At 61.1% G+C, this 25,642-nt stretch overlaps 2 protein-coding genes across 11 annotated transcripts in view; one reads left to right on the top strand and one right to left on the bottom strand.

The window, feature by feature from the left end:
* Window positions 1-4,730, top strand: part of STX6 (syntaxin 6) — a 59,130-nt gene extending 54,400 nt beyond the window's left edge. Inside the window, exon 8 of the mRNA XM_051841021.3 lies at window positions 4,593-4,730. Coding sequence (XP_051696981.1) covers window positions 4,593-4,642 — 50 coding nt within the window. The 3' untranslated portion in view covers window positions 4,643-4,730. The remainder of the gene's footprint in view (window positions 1-4,592) is intronic.
* KIAA1614 (KIAA1614 ortholog) lies at window positions 4,500-25,387 on the bottom strand. 10 transcript variants are annotated; one of them, XM_089311947.1, is made up of 10 exons: window positions 24,821-25,387; window positions 22,530-22,638; window positions 21,928-21,991; window positions 19,114-19,257; window positions 12,513-13,783; window positions 10,901-11,027; window positions 10,237-10,495; window positions 7,528-7,655; window positions 6,894-7,078; window positions 4,500-4,880 (listed from the first exon to the last, which is right to left on the bottom strand). In XM_089311947.1, the coding sequence occupies exons 1-10, from the start codon at window positions 25,370-25,372 to the stop codon at window positions 4,687-4,689; spliced, it is 3,033 nt and encodes a 1,010-aa protein (XP_089168073.1). In that variant the 5' UTR covers window positions 25,373-25,387; the 3' UTR covers window positions 4,500-4,686. The 10 variants fall into 10 exon arrangements, 8 of the variants coding, with proteins under 8 accessions (XP_089168073.1, XP_089168074.1, XP_069912324.1 ...); XM_089311948.1 differs by lacking the exon at window positions 24,821-25,387 and adding an exon at window positions 23,257-23,655; XM_070056223.2 differs by lacking the exon at window positions 24,821-25,387 and adding an exon at window positions 23,257-23,435 and having other exon boundaries at window positions 22,530-22,904.
* Between the last annotated feature and the right edge of the window lie 255 nt (window positions 25,388-25,642).

Here is a 25,642-nt window from a genome sequence, read left to right as displayed (position 1 = left end):
TGAAGGAACACCTGTGCAGCCGCCGGCCGGCGGTGTGCCGCTCCCCTGCGGAAGTGGGGAATGTGGCCAGGGGGAACTGCCCTTCCACGGAGGTGGAAGGGATAGTAGCCAACCCGGGAAGAACCAGCAGCAAACCCGGGGAGGGCCGAGCAGACGAAAGAACAGTGCAGGGTCCTGTGTCGTTCCTCCACGAAGAGGGGGAGCGACACCTTACTCCTGGTGTGCTGGCCGGCTGAGGCTGCTGGGCCCTGCGTCCAGGGCGGGTAAGGAGGGCAGGGGCTTGGCTGCTGCACCCTCCCTGTTGCTAGCTGGGGGCCACTCTACGCTCATTGCTGTGAGCGCCTTGTATCAACTCTGACACCATGACGTCGCCTCAGATCTGGCAGGAAGCAGGCGGCCGCCCTCCCCGGGTCTCAGCAGTGCTCCATGGGCTGGGTGTCTTGATGCAGTGGTGGGTGGGCGGGAAGGGCCCCAGGGCAAAGGGCTGAGCTTGAGAGTTGTGGGGCAGGTGCAGCCAGCACCTGCAAGGCTGAGTGTCCAGTTCTACCCCTGGCCTTAATACCACTGAGGTTGAAAATGTGAAAAGACAGGGCAGGCACTGTGGCCAGTGCTAGCAGTGCCAGCATCCCATATGGGCGCGGTTCGAGTCCAAGTCCTTGGGCCCCTGCACCCATGTGGGAGACCCAGAAGAAGCTACTGGCTTCGAATTGGCCCAGCTCTGGCCATGGCAGCCATCTGGGGAGAGAACCAGCAGCTGGAAAATTCTAACTCTGCCTTTCAAATAAATAAACAGAAAAAGAAAGTGAAAAGGCAGAAAAGGAAGGCTTGGTGCTGCCACAGTCCCCGTCAGAGCTTTGGCCGTGACTGTCCCAGGCACTCTCCCTCGTCTGGGATCAGGCGCCCAGAGCTTTGACAGTGCGTCAGCAGGGCTGCCCTGTGGCAGGTGCAGGCTGAGGCTCCACACACCTGCCTCAGGGCTGACGGTCACCAGATGCCCCCAAACATGCGTGTGTGTGGATTGGACTGCTCTGAGATGGTGTCCCCAGCACGTGCCAGTCAGCACTTCCCAGGAGCAGGTGTCAGTTCTGTCCCTGAGTAGCCCCTGCTGTGCCCAGCCCTGCTGAGAATCCACTGGGCCCAGTGGGGGGCAGGGCATTGACGGATGACGCCTGTAAACTGAGGCATGGAGAGTATAGGGCACTGGTCTCAGGGACCATCCTCATGGCAGTGGTAGGAGTTGGGCGTCTGGCCCTTGCAGGTGCCCAAACTGACAGGTCTCAGACCTGCTGTGGAGCTGGAGAGATCCACGGCCCAGCGTCTCAGGCAGTGGTCCCGGCTGACAAAATCTGTGGAGTTGTGCTTGCTTGAAGTACAGAGCCCGACCCGTCCTAGAAACCCGGAAGTCTGAGCAGCCCGTGGGGAGACCCAGAATGTGGCACCTGGGCCCTGCGGGAGCTCCCGTGGCCGTCCGCGGCCCTGGTTCCTGATTTGATACCAGAGGCAGCAAGGCTGGTGAGCTTGGCCGCAGGACCTCGCGGCTTCAGCTGTGGCCCTGAGCACCCCAATTTGTGCATTTTCACAGCAGAACCTGGGCCCATCCAGGAGATGTGGGCACCCCAAGGGCTGGCCGTGCCTCTCGCCAGTGCCTGGCACCTGGCCAGACTCCCTGAGGCAGCTCCACACTGAGTAGGACCCTGAGCCCAGACTGCAGAAGGACAAGACAAAGGCAGGCGTGGCGGGCGGCCCAGCGTCCACAGGGGAGCCCCGGACACCCTCCAGGGATGGCAGGGCAGCTGCTCAGTCCTGGCACCGTGAGCAGGGTGTCAGAGCCAGCACCAGCAGCTTGCTTCCTCGGGCCCAAACACGGCCTGAGAGCTGGGCACAGCCTGCCAAGCGAGGCCGCTGCCTTTTCTGAGCAGGTGCTCTGGCTCTGCAGGAGACAGGAAAACTTCACAGAGGATGGAAGCTGGGAGGAGGATCTGGTGATGCCAGGGCCTTCCCACAACTCCCCAATTAGCCTGGAGCCTGGTGAGTTCCGTGGGACAGGCAGAGTCAAAGAGCCTTTGAAACAAGATTCGAGTGGCGCTGGGGAGAGGAGGCTGAAGCTGGCACGTGCGTGGGCTCCCAAGACGTCGGTTGGACAAAGGGAAGGGCATTCCAGCTGTGAGGACTGGCGAGGGGATGGGTGGTGGGCGAACAAATGTGTGAAGTGGAGACCAACTCCCCTGCCAGTAGTCCCCACCAGGCCAGAAGTCAGTGGAGCCCCAAGACCCTGGGTCCCAGCCGCCTCGATGACAGGGACCTGGGATGGAAGGTGGCTCCTAGGACAGCCAGGCATCCCCATGGCACAAGCCCAAGATGGGCAGAGGGGCCTAGACTGCAGTGGCAGAAGTGGGTTAGGTCCGAGCACCACGGTCAGTTTTACCCTTGGGTGATTTAGCCTGGTTGTAACATGGACGCAAGCAGGCTGTCCTTGAAGAGACAGGGTCAGTGTCAGGGCTGTGTCCTCAGTGCTCTAGGACATGTGCAGAGCAGGCAGGGCAGGGCCCATCTGAGTCCCTGGGTCCCGGCCTCCGGGAGCCCGTCACACGCACGGGCAGGCCCTGGCCCCACCTCCCACCTCCCACCTCCCAGCGGCTCTAGCCTGTGCTGCAAGCCTGGCTGCTCGCCCTCCCACTGCCGTGTCTGAGGCTCGCTTCCCCCGGCCTCCTCCAAAAGCCAGCCTCGTCCAGCATCAGCCTGGCAGCTTCAACCCACCCAGGGGCTCTGGATGCGGCCTTGGCCCATGGGCTACCAGCAGGAAGGTGGCACCTCTCCGCCTACACTGCTGCCGTCTATGTCCCCAAGGAGACGGACTATCTGAAGCCAGAGTTGGTGCCACTTTTTGTTCTATTTAGAAAGTCGCAATGTTGGGTGCCTTCTGCAAATCACAGGAGGCTGTTGAACGGCTAAACCCCACCCCCACCTGCCAATCAGGAGTGGTCTTCCCTCGGGCTCCCCACACTAGGCACCAACCCTGTGCTCTGCCCCAGGCTGCAGTGTGCTGTGCTGATGCTTTGTGGGGTGGACCTTTGTCATCTCCAAAAGCTGGTTAGTGGCCTAGTGATTCTGTGTGCAGGGATGGAGTGTGTGTTTGAGCTCAGCAGCTGCCCATGCAAAACAGGGGCTGAGGCCAAGCAAGGCTCCCGTGCATACCAGCCAGGACCTCATGGGGAGCTGGGAGTCCCAAGGGACACCTCTGGCCCTGGCAGTTTGATTCCGGTCCAGAGGGCAGGGTCTGCACCACCCTGTGCCACCTACCCTCTTCCCTTGTAGCAGCTGTCTTCTGACCTGGGGGAGAGCAGGGTCTGGGTGCCCCCCCTTGCCGTGAGCAGACGTCACTGGTGTGATCTGTAAAGACCAGAGACGTCTAGAGCCTGGCCCAGCACTGGTAGGCGGGGTGCAGACGCTCAGTGCTCCGGGATTTAGCCTGGTTTCCATTCTCCCCAGCTCCTACTCCCATTCTTCCCAGCTGGGAGGGCAGGTCTTCATCATACAGAGAAAACAAGGTCCCTCTTGTCTCATTGTGAAATTTCTCCAGTTTTGTGATGTCAAGGCCAGGCGTTGGGGTTCAGGAGCTGCCAGGGATCCCACACACTTGTGGTTTCCTGGTCAGAGAGGCTGCTCTGTGCCTTGTGGGGGCAGGCGGGTGTTCAGGGTGCCTGGTGGTGAGACCCTCCTGACGACATCTTCCCCCACCCCTTCCTGTGGGTGGTGGGGCTCTGAGAGCCCTTCCCTCTCACCCCTGGCCTCCAGGAGTGTCAGAGAGAGGAGGGGGCTCAAGGGGCTCCTGCTACAAAGGCCTGTGGAAGCTACTGGCGACCCCTCAACCCTGTTCTGCCGAAGTGGCACCGCAACCTGAGGGCCTCGGCCGGTCCTCGGTTGTGGCCAGCTAGAGGGACACCATAAGGCATGGCAGGAGCTGCAGCTTCGCTTTGTAATGGTTTAAGGTTGGCACGTGGGGTCCGCTCCCAACAGTCCTGACTCCCTGCTGCCCACGTGCCCACTCAGAGCTGCTACCAAGAGGTGCAGCTGGGGACAGGGAAGCAGCTCCAGCCCCGCATGGCAATGGCAGAGGCAGAGTGCGGGGTGGGGCAGCCGGCCTGGCTGGGTCTGCAGACGAGACCCCAGCTGCTACATCTCTGCTTCCCTGAAATTGGTCTCTCGCATTCAAATGTCCTAGAAATGCTGAGCAGTCTGGCAGCCAGGTAACACTGCTAGCTGCTGCCGCACCCAGCAGGGCTGGGGGACTGGAGGCCAGGCCTCCAGGATTCTGCTCACCTGGGGATAAGGAGCCAAGGCATGCGGTGGACTCGAGCCCATTTGTCCCCACACTCCATGTTTCTGTAGGGCTGGGGGAGCCCCTGTCAGGGACTGGGCCTGATGTGAGACTTGGGAGCCAGTGAGTACCCCTGACTCCTCTGCAGGGAAGGGTCAAGAACTCACACAAGTTGACACCGCTTTGGCACGGGAGGAGACCCATATTTTTTACCCAGTGCTACATAAACTCATGGCCTTAGGTCTTCAATGCAGTCTCCTTGCCTCTCCCTAAGGTGATCAATCAAATGCCCTGCCACAGCCCCGGGAGCCGGTGCCGCTGTGACCTGTTTTGTTGATAGATCAGCTCTGGGCAGCAGCGCTTCTGTGTCACCGTGGGCTGGGCCTCTGCCGCAAGACACGCATGGACAAGCTCTCTGCGTGGGCCAGCAGCTCCTCCACAAGAGCCAAGCCCAGCCCCGCAACCTTGGCCCCGTTCACCTCCAGGATCTCGTCGCCCACCCCCAGAAGCCCTGAGTACAGCTTGGCCGTGTTCAGATCAGCCATCGCCTGCACGTAGAACCCTGGAAAGGAAGAAAGGAGACGCTGGCAAATGAACCCCAGTGAAGACTTGCACTGCTGGGCAGGGATGGGGATAGGGTGGTTAAAATCCTAAGGCAAATTGAAATTCTGCACTACTGAAGAGCCACGTGGCTCACCCTCATCTTCGCACGCACCCTGCCCGGCCAGGGCCATTCCCAGGATGCTCGGCTGCATCCAGGAGCGTCTCCCCTCTCCTGCCTCCTGCTCCCCGTGCCTCCCGTGAGACCTCAGCAGGGCAGGCAGGCAGCCAACACCAGAGGAGGTGAAGGGCAGGCTGAGAGAAGCAGCCTTGTGCAGCCACGGCCATGCAGAGAAGGCTCACGGGGGCCAGGGGGTAACACAAGGCAGGGGGCTGTGCACGGAGATGGGGTGCGCAAACTCTCGGGTCCCGTGGAGAGGGGAGGATGCAGCAGCCGTGCACGCGCAAGGCCGATTTCAGAGGGTTGGGGCCCAGACACCTGGCTTCTGACCCCTGCCGGGGCAGTTCTTAGCGGTGCGTAACCAGCAATGAGCGGTTTCAGCTGGAGACCGAGGGACCAAACTGTCCCCTTTAGGGACCCTGCTGAGGAACAGACTGCGAGGAAACGGGAGTGAGACGGTGAACCAGGGCAGCAGCTTCCTGTCTGGCAGGGACTCGCGGAGCCTGCGGGCAGCAGCGAGGCGACTGTCCGCACTGCACTGCAGCCCAGTGAATTCGTCCATGCTGTCAGCTGCACGGAATAACCAGTCCCTCAGCAAACTGGCTCAGAGCTGCCTGCGAATTGGCCAGGACCAGCCCCTCACCATTCCCGTGTGCACTGCTGTCCTGCCTGACCATCCCGTCTCCTGGACCACGCACAGTGGTTGCCAGGGGCAGCCTGCGGCCCTGCAGGGTGCAAACTGGACGTCAGGTCTCTACTTGGCCTCCAGCGGCTCCCTTAGCGCGAAGCCAAAGCCCTCACCACAGCACGGACCCTGCCGCCTTTTGAGCTCCCCGCTGCACCTCATGTGCTCGGCAACGTCCAGCAGCTCCCCACCAGGCAGAGCCCACCGCCCCTCAGGATGCCTGCACTGGCTGTTCCCTGTGCCCCAAGCTCCGCCCTGCATTCAGGTACGGCTTGGCTCAAGAACATCTAGGCACAGCACCGCACCCACCACCCTGGCTTCCAGGGTTTTCACTGTAACACACAGCACGTGATGGGCAAGAGGGTGACGTGGCTGTCGCCTGCCTCCCGGGACGTGCGCTCCTAGGGACAGGGCCTGGTCTGCTGTCCCCAGAGTCTGGAGCACACAGTGGGGATGCTGAGACAGTGCACGGTGGGGCGGATGCTCCTCCAGAATGGACAGCGCTGACCCAGGAGGTGCCGCACAGCACCCACAGCCCCTCACGGAGCCCAGCAGCAGGCTTCTGAGCACATCTCCCGTGTCAGTCTCTTCCCTGCTCTCTTCCCACCCCTCCCTCCCCACCTCAGCCTTCTTCCCTGCTCATCCTATCTGAGAACTAGTTTCCAGGTTCTCCTGCCTGAGGTGCACCCTGGACCACAGACTGGGTAAAGGCCTGGGCAAGCCTCAGAGTGAACCGAGCAGTGGCCGCAGTGCAGAATGCATCCAGTGCCCCTCGCAGTCTCTGCCAGTATGAGTCGGGCTGACTGGGCAGTGGCCAGGGGCCTGGAGCCCAGACGCATCTGTCCAGGCCCCTCCTGTGTGCCCAGATGTGGCTGCAGCCACGACAGGGGAAGCGCTGAGAACCGGTCCCTCTTCAAGAGCCTGATTTCCAGGTGCATCACAGCACCCTGCCTCTCCAGCACCCACCAGCTCCTCGAAGCTCAGCTGCCCAGGTGGGGGTCCTCCAGGGACAGAGCCCTGGGTGCCTCTGCAGCTCAGGAGGAGCTCTGGGCTGAGGGTGGGCTGCGAGTTCACACAGTGCCTCACCCAGCTCCGGCCCCAGCCAGTGGTCTACCGAGGCCCCTGGGACGGGGAGGTGGGGAGGGTGGCTGGAAAGGGAAGGGGCCTACCTGAGTCCCGGCGCCCATTCCCAGAGGCCACACAGAAGCCGAAAGTGCCGTCCGGGGAGCGCTGCAGCTGTAGCTGGCTCGTGCCGTCCGGGAACACCTCCACCACGCGGCCCACGGTGCGAGCCAGGCTGGGGGTGCCCACGTCCTCCACGCTGAGGGCACGCCGGGGCGGGGCCCTGGCTGTGCTGTGCAGGGCATGGAACACGTGAGGCAAGGCCACTGCTTCTGAGGCCTCTCAGACCTCAGAGGCTGGTGCCAGTGATGTCCAGCAGCAGAAAGCTGACCGGGCCAAGGCGGGCGGCTCCCCTGGCTGCCAGGGCCCAGTGCCTGCTGCGGAGCTGGAGAGGCGCCCTCACCCCACCCCAGCCCCGCTCCACGCAACCTCTACGAAAGTCTGGCAGAGCTCTAACCACACGTAGTAGGGCAGCTCACCTATAGCCTCTCAGAGAGGTCACAGGTCAAGGACACACTCTGCTCCCCTGCAGCAACCCCAGGCCGCCCTGGGCTCAGCCGCAGGCCAGGGCACATGCACCCCCCGCCCCGCCCCACTGTCCTCCCCCGGCGCGGGGCCCTGACTGAGGCAGGAAGAGGCCATTCCCTGAGCTCATTCTCCGACCACACGGCCCTCTCTCACCTGCCAGCCACTCCGTGGCCCCCCGGCTCTGCCACCAGGTAGAGGCTGGACCGGTCCCCCTTGCCGCTCAGCAGGGCATGGAGGCTGTGGAAGGAGGCAGCTCCGTGATGCTGGTGCCAAGGTGAGCCCTGTGGGAGAAGCCCGCATCGCAGCTGAGAACCCGCACCTGGGACCCGGCCAGCCCACAGCTGAGGGCCGCAGCGGGCGTGGTCACTGCAGGCGTATAGCAGGAGGCGCTGTCAGATGCCTGGAGTCCCTGACACAGTGTTTTGCTTTTATTAAATGTTAGCTGAAATGACTTCGTGCAGAACCTGGTTTCTAGTTGATCAGCACACAAGTGAAAGCAGAGGTGGCTGTTTGTCTCAGTGGTTAAGATGCCCCTTGAGACACCTGCAACCTACACCACAGTGCCTGGGGTCGAGTCCTCACTCTGCTTCCGATCCAGCCTCCTGCTGATGCCCCTGGGAGGCAGCAGTGATGGCTCGAGTGCCTGAGCCCCTGCACCCACATGGAGCTCCTAGAGACCCTGGTGGAGCTCCTGGCACCTGGCTTTGGCCTGGCCCAGCCCCTTCTGTTGCAGGCAACTGGGGAGTGAACCAGTAGATGGAGAGCTCTGTCTCTCTGCCTTTGAAATAAATGTTTAAAAAGAAAAAGGAAAAGCAACTTAATTAAGGAATAGTGCGTACAATTTTAGAGTTGAAAGTCTTAAATATCTTGTGATCCCTTAGTTTCCCTCTTAGGATTTCTTTCATCCAAGATTTGTACTAACAAAAGCCCTAAATGCATGTTGTGACTGCTGGACTTAAGACACCAGGGATGGGTGTGCAGGGAAGTAGAGTCAGGCTTAGGAGGCCGGGGGCAAGGGAGGAGCTGACGTTGAGCAGAGCCATCCAGGTGAAGTAGAATGGCAGCACGTATGATGGTGTGGTGCCTGGAGCTGTGGGAGCTGTGGGAACGGGTTGGGTCCTGGGGGCCAGACCAGGGGGCCAGACATGGCGCCTGGGGCTGTGGGAGCTGTGGGGACGGGCTGGGTCCTGGGGGCCAGACGTGGCGCCTGGGGCTGTGGGAGCTGTGGGGGACAGGTTGGTCCAGCCCTGCTGTGGGCTGCTGGATGGTGTTGGTAAGAACCACAAGATAAGAGGAGGCACCTCTCCAGGGGGTGAGCAGTGCTGCACATGGTACTTGGTGGCCCAGGGAGTCCCTTCAAAGTGGACGCTGCAGCCTCATCCCCAAGGAAGGAGGCCTCTAGGGGTGGCTGGGTCGTGAGGCTGGGACTCCCCTGCTGCCACACAGGCCGTCTGTGAGGAAGTGACCCTCACTAGACCCCAAGGCTGCCAGTGCCTTGATCTCGGGCTTCCAGCGGCCAGAATTTCTGCCGTCGGAGCGAGCACGTGGCCTGTGCCCTAGCAGCTTCAGCCCTGTGTCCCAGCTCAGCCTCCTGGGGGAAGCCACGCTGAACCCCGACCTGAGGAGCCGGCTGGGACGGGGAGGGGAGAGGCAGGTCACGGGCGCAGGCTCCCTCCAGGCTGCACGGCCTGCCGGCCTGTCAGGTATCTCTGGGGGACACCTTTCGCCTTTATCTGAACATTTCTGCAGCACCACCCTGCCTGCTCCCCTTCCTGCCCTCCCTCTGAACTCTGTGACAGCATGGCAGTGTCCTTTCCTGTGAGAATTTGCAGAGGGGGTGGCTCTGATGGCAGTGACCCCGCATGCCTCGTGCTGGGCAAATCTAACTTCACAAGAAAAGGGAATTTGGGGGGCACAAGGTCGCTGCGGCTGCCTTGTTCCCCAGCTCGCAATCTGCTTCTGTTTCTGCGACTTCCATGCACTTAGCCATCCAACAGCCAAGCACAGACCACGTCCCAGGAACCATCCTTGGTGAGAGAGAGCAGTGGAACCTGCATCGGGCCTCACTCTCGTCCCTTGTGCAGCCTGAGAAAGGAAAGCCCCCACGCCCCATCGTCCCCGCTCTGTTGCAGGGAATGGAAGGGACGCGATGCCTGGGATTACCTGGAACCAGGCAGGGTTTCCAGAGGCCTCCTGAGAGCTGAGGGCTGCTGCAGGTTTCTGACATGCCTGGGGAGGGGGCCTACAGCCTACCCAGTGTGTACTGAGTGCGTATCTGGAACTCACTGACATTACACATGCTGGGAGAATAAATATGGCATGGTCTTCCCTCAAGGAATTCTAAACTCAGTAAAATGCTGTGCAAGGAGTTCCAGGAAGGGGCCCAGGGGAGCCCTTGGAGCTGATGGATGAGCAGATGCCAGGGCTGAAGATGCACTCAGCTGAAAGCCTGGGGGAGCTCAGATGCAACAGTGTTGAGTGCTGAGGGAGATTAGGGGTGGAGATCCCAGGTCTGCACCTCAGACCTGGCTGGGAGGCTGTTAGGATCTCCGGGTGTGCCAAGATTTGTGCCTGGACTATGTAGCCTTGCACAAGGCTCTGGAATGACCAGGCCACTGGCTCTGCAGGGTTTGGTGGGGGGCGGGGCAAAATTGGGAGCGAGCAGGAGGCAGGAAAATGGTGGGGCCTGGGTGTGGGCAGCAGGGGAGGGGGCGTTGCCTGCCCTGTGTCCTGAGGGGCCACAGTGGGGAAACAGCAGCTTCCCTTGCCGAAGGCCTCTTGCAGAACACTCCGCACCTGTTTTCTCCTTTCACTGCATTCCCTGGGGGCTACACCTGCTCCAGCCAGGGCGCCAGGACTCACCAGGTGCAGGGCCTGCAGCGATGGGGCTCTCCTTGCTCCAGGGGTGCTGGAGTGCGGTGCTGTGGCCGGCACAGCGGGGTGCAGCTGCTCCACGCTGCGGCTGCGGGACGTGGCCAGCTTGGGCCGAGCGCTCTGACCCAGGGTGGAGAAGAACTTTCTCAGTCCCAGGCTGGACACAAGGCTGCTGCCCCTTTTCCTGCTCCTGCTAGAAGCCGTGGCTGAGGCTGGGTCAGGTGCTGCACTGGCCTCTGGTGATGCCCTGGAACACACCGGGGCACGACAGGTGGCTGAAGATGGCTGAGGGGTGATGATGGATGCTGTGCCCTAGGGCCCCATGGGCTCCAGAGCCTTTGGCCCTCTTGGGGCCAGGAACTCCCACACGGCCGGAGACAGAAAGGCCGGCCGAGGTTCTCCGCCTGGTCACTGTTAGGCAGAACAGTGTGGGTGAGCCCCTGCCGTGGCACTCAGCACTCCGTGTGGGGCTCCCCACGCACTCACTGACCCGCTCAGTGGTTCTTAACCTTTCTTGGGCCTGGGCAATGGTCCACCAGCAAAGCAAGCCCAGCAGAGTCAAGGAGTCCTCTCGGCCTCAGGGAGCAGCACCTTCAGCCATGCGACCACCCCACCCGGCACCCCGTCCCCACCCCCTGCTGCTCTCACTCACTGGGGCAGCACACATCCTGTGGAATGCAACCGTGTCGTCTGCAGGGCCCCCTCTGGTTCCTGGCTGGATTCTGGCTCCGAGGCCAACGAGATGGTGATGCCAGTGGCGTGGACGGTGGCGACGTCTGCTGGAACAAGCACAGCATCCTGCATCAGCCAGATCTGGCCCACAGAGGCAGGGGAGCAGCAGAAGCTGGGAAGAGGTGGCCACTCGGTGGGCGATGAAGGCAACAGTGAGACCCCCAGGAGTGGCACGCGAAGGTGGGGTACCCTCCCAGGTGGTCAGGGCTGAGGGCCCCTCCTCAGTGTCCCTGGACTAGAGACCAAGGGCCAGGTGTCAGCACAGCATCTGCACATGGGGGTGAGCAGTGAGTGAGGCTGGCAATGCTGCATCACCGCCCTGCTCTGTCTGGCACACAGGGGGAGCAGGAGCGAGTTCTGCGTTCCTGGAAGGCGAAGCTTCTGTCGCTCTTTCTAACAGCCCTCGCAATCGCTAGCACCTCTGCAGCACCTACAGCCTGCTCTGTAGCAGTGACTTCAAGGGCTCCACGAGACAGGAACCATTACTGCCCTCACTGTGCTGAGGAGGTGAGGCCTGCTGCCCGGAAGTTCTTAGAGCAGAAATCCTGCAGGAAGGGTCAGGGGCAAGCCGGCAGCCAACCTCAGAACCTACGGCCAAGCCTGGGCGGCAGGGGCACTCAGGGGAGCCTTGCTCCTCAGGGTGCACGTGAGCAGGAAGTGCAAGGCCCTCGTGGTCTTTCCTGTCTGACCTCTCCTCCATCCTGGATCCTCCCCAAGCAATCCCAGCCCCAAGCACATCAGAACCACAAGCACAGCACCCTGTGAGCTCTGTCTAAAGCCAGCAGATACAGTGGGATCAGAGCCCAGGCCCCGGATTCACCAAGATGAGGGCCCAACCAAAGGGCAGAGAGGAGCCGCCTGCACCCTGCAGAGCCTCACTGCCAAGCCTGTCAGGCTGCCTGGCAGGACAGGATGCGGGTGGGGGCCAGTGCCAGAGAGGAGCTCCAGCTCACGACAGCAGGGCTATGCCCGCTGGGTGCTGTGTCCTGCAGAGACCACATCTGCCTGTCCGCGGAGAGAGCCTCCAGGGCAGAACCCCAGAGTCGCCTCTGCATCCCACTCAGGGCCTCACTCAGGGCCGGGCCCAGCACAGGCTCCGCCAAGGTCAACACTGAGTGTGTGAAGGCATGGAATGCAGTGGAGAATTTGAAAGGTCAGGGCCTGAGCCATGTGACTGCAGGGTGTCTACTGCTCTAGGAAAGCAGCAAACCCTGCAGCTGCTGCCCATCCTGCTTCCCCCTAAAGCCCAGGCCCCCAGGAGCCACTGAGCTCATCGCTTCCGTGTGGGACTCAATGTTCCCCCCACTGCCTTCTGCACCAACCTGCCTCTCCCAGGGGAGCTGGTTAACTCACCCCAGACACATCCAGCCCTACTAATCCACTGGCATTCCCAACACCTGTGGCTCCAGGGGCTGCGGCAGTGGTGTGTGGCTGTCACCAGACATGGATACCAAATGCTGGGAGTGTCACAGACCTGGCCTGGGCCTCTGCTGCACAACCACCCAGGGCGTGAACCAGTGGCAACCCCTTACCGTGTCCATCGCTGTCCGGGGCTGGCTCTGGCTCCCAGCCGCAAGGGCGTTCCTCCAGTCTGCCCTCGCAAGGTTCCTGTGGCCCCCCAGACGGGCCACTGCCACAGTTGTTGGGGGCTGGGGCCAGCAGAGGGTACTGGCCCAGGGGGCTGCAAGGCTGGGCCTGTGGTGGTGGGCTCGGCTCACAGGTCCTGACAGCCTCTCTTCTGGAAGGAGCTGGAGGCAGGTGCACAGCTGGTACTGTCCTCCTGCGAGACGGAGGGGTGGGGGTTCTCCTTGATGAGGGAGGGGCTGGCCGCAGGGCGTGGTGAGGGGCACAGGGCTCTGTGCAGCTCTGGGGCGGGGACAAACAGGGCACGATTTCCAGAGAGTTGTGGTTTGTTTGGGCTTGGCTGCTGGACTCACAGCCTGTCCTCCATGGAGCCCTGGAGGCCGCAGAGTGGGCCTGGTGACTTCCCAGCCCTGGCCCAGGCTGTCTGTGGGACCCCAAGGAAGCCCCCTCAGATGCCAGGGCAGGCTCAGGGACAGCATCTTCTCTCAGGAACGAGGTCCCCTCAGGCAAGCATCCTCCGCCTCCTTCCTCCTGCCCCACGTCCATATCTGCAGCCCCACTCAGGTGAGGCCGGGCCTGGAAGCCCAGGGGCAGTTCCACCTCAGCCCTCCCGGGCCCCTCCAGGCCACCGTGGTGCCGTTCACAGGTGCTGCTGGGCCAGAGCGTCCCCACCTCCTCTTTTCTGAGCTGACAGCTGTCCAGGGCAGGGTCCTCGCCTTCGGGGTCCGGGATGCTTCCAATGTGTGTTTCTCGGATCCAGCCCCCATGGAACCCTGGCTCAGCAGACAGGAACAGAGGGGTGCTCAGGCCCCACTGACTGTCAGCGTGGAGCTCCTGGGGGACTCCCCTGTTGGGAAGGGCCTTCCCCTCAGCAGGGCATGGGTGCCCCGCGTAGGAACCCCAGGCTGAGCACTTCCTCCGGCTGCCCACAGACCTCGCGTCCTGGAGCCGGAGGCCCCCCGCAATGTAGTCAGTGAGGTCTGGCTTCGAGCGCAGGGCACCCTGGTCCATGGCCTGTAGCACTGTGCTCAATACTTGGCGCTGGCGCTCCTGTAACCGCTCCAGGTAGCGGAACTCGGCCTCACAGGCAGACTCGTCCTCAAAGCGCACGTGAGCCGCGAAGGGGCCCCACCTGGGCCGGGGAACACTCGCATGGCTGAGGCTGTGGCTGCAGGAGGAGGTCGTCCTGGGCTCCAGGGTGGGGCTGCCCTGGCCATCTCTGAGCAAGAGACAGGAGGAGAGAGGTCACAGGCAGGACTGGGTGCCGTCTCCCACGGTGCTCTATGCCACAATCCCCAGCTCACCCCAAACCACATTCCTGGGGGGGTCAGTGTAGCTTACAAGCCCAGACTGACCCTGAGCCAGGGCACCAGGGAAAATCTCATGCATGCCCCCAAATCACACACCTGCAACCTGCGTTCAGCTCTGCCCTCAGCTCTGGCTCTGGGAGACACCCACACAGCCTGCACCACAGCCCCCCCCCCCCCCCCCCGCGAGTTACAGGCCACTGCGCAGAGGGACTGAGACCCATAGACAATGTCTCTTCTGAGCCACTAGGTCAGAACCATGTTCCCCATGTCCTCATGCTTGGACTAGCCCCCCAAGCCACCCCTACCCCCGCCAGGCATCTGCTAAGTGCATGGGATTCACAGGGTCTCTCGTGACTGCTTCCACATCGCAGGCACAGTGTCACGCAGTGCCCTTCACCCAGCCTCACTAACTCATTCCAGGCACGGGACGAAGTCCGTGGTCACTGGGGTGCAGACAGGCCCTCCATGAACCTTCCTCCCCAGCTCTGGCCCTACCACCCACACGTGGGCCCTGCAGGCTTCTCGCCCCGCCCACCTACCCAGCCCTCTGCATCTTCCTAGATGGCCTGCGTTTAGCCCGGTCATTAAGTCACCATGAGTGATGGTTAATGTTGAGGTCAACCTGGCTGTGCCCTGTGCCAGTCTTCTCAATGTTTCTGTGCATGTGGTCTCTGGATGAGATTAACATTTAAATCGGTGGACTGTGGATAAAGAAGACTCCTCCATGGTGAAGGTAATTCGCTGAATCAGCTGAAGGCTCAGAGAACAAACAGACCTCCCCTGAGCAAGAAGGGGCTGTGCTCTCCCCTGGGGCCTGGGCTGCAGGTTTGGGCTCACCGAGTCCACACGAGCGTGTGTGCATGCCCTGCTGGCTCTGCGTGTCTGGAGAAGCCAGACCAACACGTCACGGTAATCTGCCACTCACTGGCCATCACAGACAAGGAAGAGATGAGAGCCAGAAAGGACCTGAGAACACAAGATGCTGGCCCCTCGGCAGCTGGAAAAGGCAAGTTGTGGGACTTCTTTCTCCCTCGGGAGAAGGGAGAGCCAGACCCTGACCAAGGCAGGGCCTGGACGTGGGAAAGCAGCCACCCCCTTGCGATTACCCAGGATGGACACACACAGAGGCTGTCACTGCTTGCATACTTTATGTGTTAGGTCACTGCTGTCAGTCCCCAGGACACCTAGGAAGCCCTTCCTCCCCCACCATCTCCACAAGCAGTGAAACTGCTCCGGTGCAGTGTGCATGCCGCAGTCTGCCCAGGCTTGCCCAGACTCTCAACGTGGTCTTATGAAGAACTGTGTGAGAGGAATCTGAGGGCCACCTCCCGGTCCTGTACCTGGGTGCATCAGGAACTCTGGAGGGAGCTGCAGTGTGGCTAACGGCTGCCCTACTGCTTCTCGGCCTTTTGGCTAAGATCAAGTGTAATGGCTGCCCTAATGGAGCTCCTCTCCTAACTTCACTGCCACCCAGCAACTGAGAAGAGAGGAGTTCAGATGACGGCAGGAAGAAATCATTCATGCTAATGATGACTGTTTCCAAGCTGTTGGCTTCTGGAACCACCCGTGTGCCCACTGGACTGGACGGTGTGCCCTGCAGGTGTCCTTTACGTGTGAATGAATGACCCTGCCTGGCTGGCTCAGGACCGAGGGTACCACTGACCATTCCCAGCCATCTGCTCACTCACCCTCATAGCCCTGAGGGTCTGGGCTCTCCTGAGACATGTGTGGAGCACAGGGTGAGGTACAAAGGGCTCTCTTGGGGGTCAAGAGTGGGCTTGAGAGGTGAGAGTTAAAACTGCCCAAGACCAACTCCCTGAAAAGCTCCAGAGAACTAGCTAAGGCTGAGAGCTCCGGGCACTGCACCTCATGGGACCCCAGGCCTCCACTCCCACTGTGAGCTGAGCTGGCTGAGGGACGCTGAGCAAGGTCCTGCCATGGCCTGCTGCTCCACACCCAACCCTGATTCAGGAGTGGTTCTGACATCACCAGGTGCGATGCTTACATCACCAGGTACCACTTAGAGGTGCTACAGCCCCTTCTTCAGGGCCTCTCCTAGGCCTGATGCCAGATGCCCACACTGTCCAGGAATGCAAGGGATTGTGGGCAGTGGGCAGCGGGCAGCCCCCAACTCCTGCTACTACCCCTGACCCCAGTAAGCACTGACTGCTTCAGGAGGAAAAAAAATTTTTTTAAGAAAAAAACTACTGTTAAGCAAATACCTTTGCCCATTTTGAGATTTGAGCAGATCTTGCATTAAGAGGACAGCTTGCTTGGGGCTGGTGTTGTGCTATAGCGGGTAAAACCACCGTCTGCAATGCCAGCATCCCATATGAGCACAGGTTCAAGCCCCAGCTGCTCCACTTCCTATTCGGCTCTCTGCTGTGGCCTGGGAGAACAGTGGAGGATGGCCCAAGTCTTTGGGCCCCTGCACCCACATGGGAGACCTGGAAGAAGCTCCTGGCTCCTGGCTCCGGATTGGTGCAGCTCCGGCCATTGCAGCCATTTGCAGAGTGAACCACTGGATGGAAGTGCGCGCGCTCTCTCTCTCTCTCTCTCTCTCTCCCTCAGAAAATGAAAAAGGACTGCTTTTAAGTAACACACTGCATGTTGTCAGCTCCTCTGTGTCCTGGAGCTCACACAAAGACACAGCACAGTGCCCAGGGCCCATAATGCACAGGCACTTCAAAAGTTCCTGGAAAACAGAATTAAAAAGCAAACTTATTTTGCAGCAAAATTTTTGAGATGCATGCATACAGAGGGGCTTCAAACATCCGTGGACAATCTCTATCAGGGAAGCAGTGCACATGTATTTCAAAACTGATTGCAGCAAAATAAACTTTTCTTTTAATTCTATTTCTCCACAATTTTTTAAAGTACTCATATTTTTAGACTGTCCCATGAACATGTTTTATTTTATTTTATTTTTTAAATATTTATGTATTTACTTAAGAGACAGAGTTGCAGACAGAGGGAGAGACAGAGAGAGGTCTTCCATCCACTGGTTCACTCCCCAAATGGCTGAAATGCCTGGAGCTGGACTGATCCAAAGCCAGGATCCAGGAGCTTCTTCACCGTGTGGGGCTGGTGGTCAGCTCTCTAGAGAACATGCGTGTGGAGTCTGTGCTCACTCGGCTGTGGGGTCACTCTGAGGCTGGTTGTCGGCTCTCTAGAGAACACATGTGTAGCGTCTGGGCCTCACCTGTGCTCGCTCAGCTGTGGGGTCACCGTGTGGGGCTGGTGGTCGGCTCTCTACAGGCACTCTTGCCTGTCTAGTAGCCCAGGAAAGGAAGGCTCCAGCAGCAGCAACAGGCTCAGCACCCCTGACCCAGGAACAGGAGGTACCCTACTGAGCACCAGCTCCGTCCTCGCCAGCCAGGTGGCCAGCAGGAGACTGCCCGTGCTCAGACACAGCAGCTCCTACACAGGCCCCAGGCCCATGGCCTGCTCTACTGGTGACTGGAATTTCTGGGGAGGAAAAGGAAATCCCAGCTTTCCAGGCAGCACAGAAATGTAACAGGAGGAGTCCAGGTCTCATGAGCCCTCTCAGCGGCCTCAGCTTTTACATACAGGTGGTGAGCTGAGCCCTCCTGGAATTTACTCCAAAGGTAAAAATACAGCATTTGTGTTCTAAAGGGAAAAATGTGGGCAAGGGCAATCCCTTAAGTTGTCTTCAATCCAATCATTCAAATCCACAGGCAACCAGCAATGTTGGCAACAGTGCGTTAGAGTGGGCTGAGGTTTGAGACAGGAGCAGAGAGAAGGTGGCAGTTGGGCAGTAAGCAGGTCCCACACCTGCCACCTCTCCAGGTGGGGCCCAGCAGGTGTGACACCTGCCACCCTCTAGGAGAGGACCCTGGTCAGAGCCAGGCCTGTCACCCTGGAGCCGAGTGGCCTCTGGAGGAGCCTGCTTTGCCCACTGGTGCTGTCCGCTTGCACTGTGAATGTGTTGTGCACAGGCTCCAGAGTCTGCACACGCCGCTGTGTGACCCGCCTGCGGGTCCCCCTCCCAGGCCCTGGGTTCGCTGTGTCCTGCCTCCTGCTAGCTGTACCCATCCTCACAAAGAGTCAGAGCTTATGCTTCTGGGGGCTGCCCAATGTCTACACTGAATTCCTAAAACATTTTATTTTGGGGGGAAGTGGAGACAGACAGCTTCTAATCACCGATTTATGCCCAAAATGCCTACAGTAGTCAGGGTTGGACCAGGCTGAAGCCAAAAGCCAGGAACTCCAGCCAAGTCTCCCATGTGGGTGGCAGGGACCCAAGTACTTGATCCATCACCACTGCCTCCCACGATTGCAGCAGCTGGAAGCTGCGGTCAGGAACTGGGGCAGGCATCAGACCCAGGCACTCTGATGTGGGACACAGGTGTCTTCCCTGGTGTCAACCACTACGCCAATGCCTGCTCCTCCACATCCGTCTGCTCCCAGAAAATGCTCTCCACTGCCTGGAAAAGCCCTCTCGTCAGGCTCACCCCAGTCGCCCAGACCTAGGGTGAACGCCTCCTGAAGACTGCCCCGGCCCTCCTCCCACCACCTCTCCCAGGCTGCTCTCTGGGAGGAGTGACACACCTGGGCTGCACCTAACCAAGGCCTGGGGCTGTGGCACTGCTGCGCCAACGCAGCCTGCCCCTGCCGCGTGGTGTGATGGACCACGACCTTTAGAAGCATCTGCAGCAAGCCAGCCATCTGGTGTCGACATTTCAGCTCTACCCTCGGGATTCACCAGCACTGCCAAGTCAGAGCAGTTCCTTTCTGGGCACAATAGCTGCTCAAGTGGGTCATGCTGCCTTTCAGTAGCTTCTACGACCAGGGCGCAGCCTAGCCAAGGGAACCTCCTGCAGAGCTGGTGACGGGGCTGCCGGGAGCTGCTGGAGTGACCTGGGGAAGAGGAAGGCCCACGACGGCCTCTCCCGGCCGTGGGCGCTGTGTGGCCTCATGCTCCTGCCTGGCTGCATCCCTGAGCACAGGGCTCTGGTCACCCTGCCCACGGCTACTGCTGCGTCCACAAAGCCTGCTCCCCTCGCGAGCCTCACTGTGCCTCCCAGGCCGGTCCAGGGGTTCCCCGCCCAGGCCACAGTCCACAGCAGGGCGTCTGCTTCCTGCCTTTCTGGCTGCGACCTCAGTGCCCACCCTCCAGAGCCCAAGTCAGCACCTGTCATTCATCTGCGTCTCGGTGTCATCCCACCACCCCCTGCGGCCGACCCTTCCTTGGCACAGCCCTCCCAGCCCCACTTACCGGCTGCCCTGAGCGTTGGTGAGCACAATATCATGGCTGGCACGCAGGGGCTGGGTCCTGGCCTTCATCCGGGTGCCCTGCAGCACACGCTTGGCTTCCTCATGCCAGGGGCTCAGCGCGGGCTCCAGCCTGAGACCAAAGGCCCTGAGGGCGGCAGACAGGCAGGGCAGGCGGCAAAGGATTAGGAGAGGATAACACGGATTAGGACTTTACCAGCGTCATGTCCCAGCACGGCCAGGAAGGCCCGGCTTGGGCCACTTTCCCCTGAGGACAGCACACACCTGGGCCCGGCGAATGGCCCTGGATGGCTGGGGCTGGGCTGGGGAACCATCAGCCTGGTGGATTTGCTCAGCGACTGCAGGCTGAGACCTCAGCAGGCTCCAGGAGAGGGCAGGGGGATGCAGACCTCTCCTCTGTCCGTTCCCTGGCAGACAGCAGGAGCTACGTGGGAGAGGGGAGTGGGGAGGGAAGGGCCCGTGCCCCGGCAGGCAGACGTTTCATGCAGCAGCTTCCTGTCTCTGCACCAGGCACCCTCACTGCAGCACACAGCAAGGCTGGCCCCCGCCCTGGGAGGGGTTCAGGCATTTGGGGGAATGACATTGTTATAAATCCTGGTGTTTTCATTCTCCTGGTCCCAATCCAAACTTGTCAGGCACCAACTCAGAACCCATAGGCCCTGAGCTGACAGCAATTAAGCAGGACTCAAACCAAGTCAGCAAGTGGCTCAACTGTCGTAAAAGGCAGGGTCACCCATCAGCCCTCACCACCCCCAGAGCTGCCCCCTTCCAAGACAGCATGGCCTGAGCGTGGCAACACCAGCAGCCACGACCCCCCAACACAACTGTGTCCCCTCCCCCCAGCCTGACTGCAGGCAGGTGTTTTCTCCGCCTGCCCCACAAGGGTGCTTGGAGCAGAGAGGGATGCTGGCACATGCTCCAGGTCAAGCACCAGCTGGGAGCAGAGTGGACGACAGCCATCCCCAGTCCACAGATGCAGGCATCTCCATGCACCCCTCCTCTGTCTTCTTAGGCCCCAGGCCAACCCCAGGATGTCCGTGGCTGGGTTCAGACACATTCCCTGACCTGGCCTCCGTGTCCCCAGGTCACAGGTGGGGCTGTCCTCACAGCAAGGCTCCCCAGAAAGCACAGCTGACTCAGATCTCAGATCTCCAGCCCCTGCCCCATCCCACCCCTCTCTCCTCTGATGGGAAGGTGCCAGGGGGCTTCCTGGATCACAGAGGCGTGCGTGGAAAATGACACAGCTCTGAGGCCTCCAGGAGGGGCCCCCTTGGACAAGCTCTGGGCAGATAATGCTTTCCTTTCTCTCTTTTTCTCCTTGTTACTTGCATCTAACCCCGCACTGGGGCTGAGGGCCAAGTGTGGGGGGGAGGCACCATCTGTGCCTGTGGACCCTGGCTGGGCACAGGCACAGCTTTGGAACACAGAGGGCGTCACGGGAGGGTGTGAAAGTGAAGTCTAGGCCTGCTGCCCCGGGAAGCCCTCCCCGTGCACAGCTCCCAGGGCAGGCAGCTGAGAGCAGCTGCACTCCCCAGGGCTCCGGCTCCATCTGCAGAGATAATGAGGGCACCATCCCGGAGAGGTGCCCTGCAGCAGCAGGCCCCTGGCTGCCCACCCACACGTGTGGAGCCTTCTGCCGACAGCTGTGGCTCCCTGGCTGCCAGAGGGCGTCTGTCACGAGACCTGGCAGGCAGGCAGGAAGACCTCCGGGCAGCTGGCCAGATGCTGCCAGGATCAGCCTTGCCCCGGGTCCTAAGCTGCTTTCCAGTGAGGCTGTTTCCCTGCTGCTCCCTCCACTGGGAGCGGTTGCTGTCTTTTCTTTAGCTGCCCTGCTTTGGTTCCTGGCAGACAAAGCTGGCTTCTCTGCTTTTCAAGGCTTGGAGACATCCATGCAGTCACACATAGCAGGTGGCAGAGGGGAAGCTGCCTTTACTGTCTGTGGCCAAGGCCAGCAGAGCCATGGCAGAGTCGTCTTGTGCCTTGGAGAAGGGAGGCCCCACCTGCCATGGTGGGACGGTGGTCATTTCCTACTCTCCCACCTCTGCCCCCAGAGGCAGGAGCATCAGGTGCAGTACCGGGGGTGCTGAGCCTGTGCTGGTCTAACTGCCCACTCACCCTGGCCACACCACAGCTGTCCAGCCTCAGGGTGTCCAGCCCTGCAGGCAGAAAGGTACAGACCCTCCCTTCCAGAAAGACTTTTCAGTCTAATCCGACCCAGGATGCCCCTCCCACCTTGAATGTACTCTTCTCCTTCTGCCATGGCTCAGGACACTGCCCATGAAGAACAAGGAACCCCACTTCCCCCCGGGGCACCCCAGGGAGTCCAGCTTCCCCAGAACACTGGTGAGGAGCTGCAGCAAAGTCTACAGAATACCATGGTGAGGGGGAGACAGCACATCCCCTGGTTAGGAAAGCAGGAGGTAGGGTAACACCTTTGCCCTTGTAACTTTTCCCAAATTTTCGTATCCATTATCTCGCTTCAGCCTCACAATAAACCTGAGAAGTCAGCCAGACAAAAGTGATTTCCCTCACTTTAAAGGTAAAGACACCGAAGCCTTGGCCAGGAAGTGGTCTCCAAGGACACAGAGCATGGAGCTGGCAGTGTTCTCTGCCCAGTGGCTTTGCTCAAGTAGAAGCCAGGCACCCCCGGGGGCACCTTCCACAGGCTCTCAGGGAGGATGATCCTGGGGTCCCAGCAGCGCAGGAGTTTGCCTGGCCCTTGCCTCTGTGAGGTCTCCACTGTCCTGATGCCAAGCAAATGGCAGAGAAGGGAGAGAGAATGTGGGCTGTGACTCACCCGTTCTTGTCTGAGTCCTGCAGGGAGAAGCCAGGGTCCCCATCCTCGTCCCCCGCTGGTCGCTCTGTCCCCAGAACAGAAGCAGACATCAGGGCAGAGCCAGAAACAGGGCTCTCAGCTGCCACTTAATGAACCTGGAGGAGAAAGGAGTCTCCAGCGCACTTACTCCCCAGAGCGCTCCACACCCTTCCTGCATCCTGGTCTGGGCCGTGGAGGCACAGCGACTGCAGGTGGGCATGGCCACGGCGGCGGCTGAGCCAGTGGGACAGGACTGCTTGCCCGGCCCAGCAGATGGCAAGGGGGTCCCCAGGGAGTGGAGGGTATGGCACTGGAAGGGCACAGAGGAAGCACTCTGCAGTAGGCTTCAAGCTAAAGGGGGAAAGCCATCATGAGCTCAGCCCCCGAGCCCAGAGGGTGGCCTCCCCTGCTCTGAGGCTTACGGGTCGCTGTCTGTGAGGGGTAAAGAATCTACGTCAGAGCCAACGATGAGAGGTGCCTGATGATTGTGGTGAAGGACAGCTGTCCCCTCCCTCTTTTCCTACCCCCTCATGGGTAACCCCTTCCTGCTGGCCCAGCACCCACAGCTGCAGACTGAGCCTCACCTGGTGCAGCTCTGCCCCGGGACAGCGTCCAGGCTGCAGCTCCCGCCTGCAGGGGGCGCAGCCCTGAGGCATTCAGTGTCTCCTGCAGCAGCAGGCGGTTCCTCTCCACCTGGCCAGACAAGGACAAGGCATGGCCCCCTGTGCTCAGAGCCCCTGGGTCTCCGGCTCTCCAGAGCCCCTCCAGCAGGGTTGCCCTGGGGACAAAGCCTTCCTCTGACGTCAGGGATGCGCTGTCCAGGGGTGCCCCTGCGACCAGGGGACACGACTTCCCTTTCTTCAGGTGGGGCACGTGGGTGGCTTTCCTGGAAGGACCAACAGCCCCAGGCCGGCCAGGGCTGACTCCATGCAAAGGGCTCTCTTGCAACGCGCCAGGCCCTGTTGGAAGACCCCCCACACGGTCAGACTCTGTCCATTCTGCTTCCGAAAACCATGGGCTCCCTCTGTTCTGGCACTCGAGCTCAGGGTCAGGAGGCCTGGGAGGCACGGGTTCCCCATTCCTGGCAAGCTCCGCCTCACCGACACCGCTGTCTGGCTGTACGTCGGTCAGGTTCCGAGCCTGGAGGGTCGCCATAGCATCTGGCAGAGCAGACCCCTCTGAGGGGGCTCCTCCTCCGCCCGCCTGCACCTGTCTGCAGGACGGTTTCTTGGGTGATGACTGCTCACGGGGGGCAGGGCAAGGGTTTGCCCCCCGCTGACCTCCTGCCATCTTCTCCTTCAAAGCCCTCACCTTGGACTCCAGCACAGAGGGGCCTTGGCGTTGCACCCTCCATGCCCCAGGAAGCTGAGAGGCCACCAGGCTGCCTGCTCTGTCTCCCCGAGGGCAAGGCCAAGGTCTCAGGAGGCGTCTGACGTCTGGCTGTGGCTCAGAGCCGCTTCTCTCCGTGGCCGAGGTCCCCTCCATGGAGCTGGCTGTGCTGCTCCCTGGCCTGGGCCCTCTGGGTGGGAACAGACAGAGCTCCTGACACCCAGCACTGGGCCAACTCCAGTCACCTGCTGGGTCCCCAAAGTGCACACATCGAGCCCTGTCCAGATGGTAGTGACACAGCAAGGATAACGTGGAAGCTTCTGCACAAGTTCAAGTCATTGGATAATAGAAATGTGACTGTTTCGGTTTTACAGACCGGCCAGATGAAACCTCTGACAGCCACTCTCCGTCTGCCGAGTGTGGACCAGCGTGGAGCCCAGTGGCGTGCATCTGCTGCGAGCTGATGAACTCTTCCTTTACCACAGGGACCTCAGGAGACTCCTTGCACCAAGCAGGATCTGAGCCCCAGTGCACGGCCTGGGGCCAAGCTCAGAGGACTGGGGTTACCAGGCAGGGCTGCCGCTGTGTTCAAACACACGCTCCAATAATCCCGACACAGCTCTGCCCAAACCGTACATCATGCTCTCCTTTAAAGACGGAGAAAGTAAGGCAGAGAGGGAGGGAGGGAGGCAGGGAGAGAGAGAGAAACATCACACAGGTGCTAAGGGAGGTGCGGTTTGGAACCCTTCTTCCCAAAGGCCTCACGGTCACTCAACCCCACCCTCTTACTGGGCAGTCCCAGTGACTTGCCAGCATTACCCAGTTTAGGGCCCGGGCCATGCTCAGGGCTTCACAGGGAAGGTGGGGTGTTCATGTGCACACATTCTTGCCACAGTGTCCTAGTACCTGACGGCTATGGCCATCTGGGGTGCGAACCAGCCTACAGAAGTTCACTCTAGTGCACGCTCTCTCTCTCTCTCCTCTTTCAAATAAATAAATCTTTTTAAAGATGTTTATTCTGCTGAGAAACTCCGACTTCAACGTCATCACCCAGACATGCCCCACTATAAGTAAACGTGGCGTCTGAAGTCCCCGCGTGCGCAATCTGCACCCCAGGAGCTGCTCCCGGCACACACTAGGGGTCACCAAGCCCCTCTGCTCTTGTTGTCACAGTTCGTTCACGCACGTTTCAGGTATTCGCACGCTTCCCGCAGGCCGGGAAGTTCCGGGCCGCCTACGGGGCAGTCCTGGCCGCGGGGACTCCAGAAAGAGCCAAGCCCTGCCCTGCTCCGCCCTGCCGAGGTCCGGCCCAGAGCGCGGCTCCGCCACGTAACGGAGCAGCTTCTGAGCACTGGTGGGCAAGGTGTGGAGGAGCGAGACGCGGCCTGCCAGGCCCAGCGAGCGCAAGCACCCGGCCCGGCCCCAGCGCCAGCTTCGCCCCGAGTCAGGGGAGCCGGGCTCCAGGGCCTGCGGGGCGGGCCTCCGCGACCCTCTCCGCCGAGCCTGAGCCCCCACCCCCGCGCCGGCGTCGGCGCCCCGCACTTACTGTGCCGCCGCCGCGGTGGCCTCCGTCCCGGAGAAGCGAGGCCGCCCCCGCCTCTCGCTCCCGGGCGCCGCGGAGCTCGGGGCCCGCCCCCGGACGGGCGCGGCGGATGGGAGGCCTGGGGCGGGCCGGAGCCTGCGGATCTCGGGCGGCGCGGGCTGTGGGCGCGCTGCAGGCGATGTCGCCGTGAGGCCATCCTGGCAGGACGAGGCCGTGGCTTCGGATTTCGGGGAGGACGCGGGCAGACCCCGCTCTCGGGCCCGGGCCTCCCGCACACCCTGGCCCCTGCCCCAGCAGAATCTGTGGCGGTGACCCGGACCCTCGGGGCTGGCTTCGTATTTCCTCTCGGTCTCCCTTAATTCCAAAGCTACTTCTGCTCAGGAGACAGGCAGCCGCGGGGCGCCGGGAGCGGGCGCCGTGGACGGGGAGCGCAAGCTGAGAGGGCCGCCTCCCGAGGGTCAGCCTTAGCCTGCAGGGGGCACCTGGGCAGGGCCAGCACCGGGCCTGGGGCCTGGGGGCCTCTGCTGGGAGCTGCGGGTCTGGAGCAGGCGACATCACTGGAGGGAACCCTGGTCAACAGCAGGCCCCGGGCGGGAGCATAGAGGACAGCCGGTCTCCAGAGCCCAGGCCCTGCTGTGTCCAGGCGGGCATTCACGGCTCTTTGCTTGTGGGTTCCCGTCTCAGGCAATACAGAGAGCTGTTGTAGGCCTGGGCACGCTGGGCTAAGCACTCAATCCCCATCTCATGTTACAGCCTTGCTGCAGATAGGGACCCCGAATCCAGGCCAAAGACGGAGAGCCGCTGAGTGACAGTCTTCCAGACCCC

The sequence above is a fragment of the Oryctolagus cuniculus genome, chromosome 13 (genome assembly GCF_051225735.1).
Source record: "Oryctolagus cuniculus isolate XC-2025 breed Fujian yellow rabbit chromosome 13, ASM5122573v1, whole genome shotgun sequence".
In the NCBI taxonomy this organism is placed as follows: domain Eukaryota; kingdom Metazoa; phylum Chordata; class Mammalia; order Lagomorpha; family Leporidae; genus Oryctolagus; species Oryctolagus cuniculus.
The sequence above is the reverse complement of the archived record's forward strand: the minus strand, read 5'-3'. Positions and strand labels throughout refer to the sequence as shown.

Coding starts and splice junctions, on each gene's coding strand:
- KIAA1614 (XM_070056219.2), bottom strand. CDS start 23,430: ATGGAGGGGACCTCGGCCACGGAGAGAAGCGGCTCTGAGCCACAGCCA. Junction 13,784..19,113: donor ACCAACGCTCAGGGCAGCCG/GTAAGTGGGGCT, acceptor TCTCTTGCTCAG/AGATGGCCAGGGCAGCCCCA. Junction 4,881..6,893: donor GAATGGGCGCCGGGACTCAG/GTAGGCCCCTTC, acceptor CTTCCTTTCCAG/GGTTCTACGTGCAGGCGATG.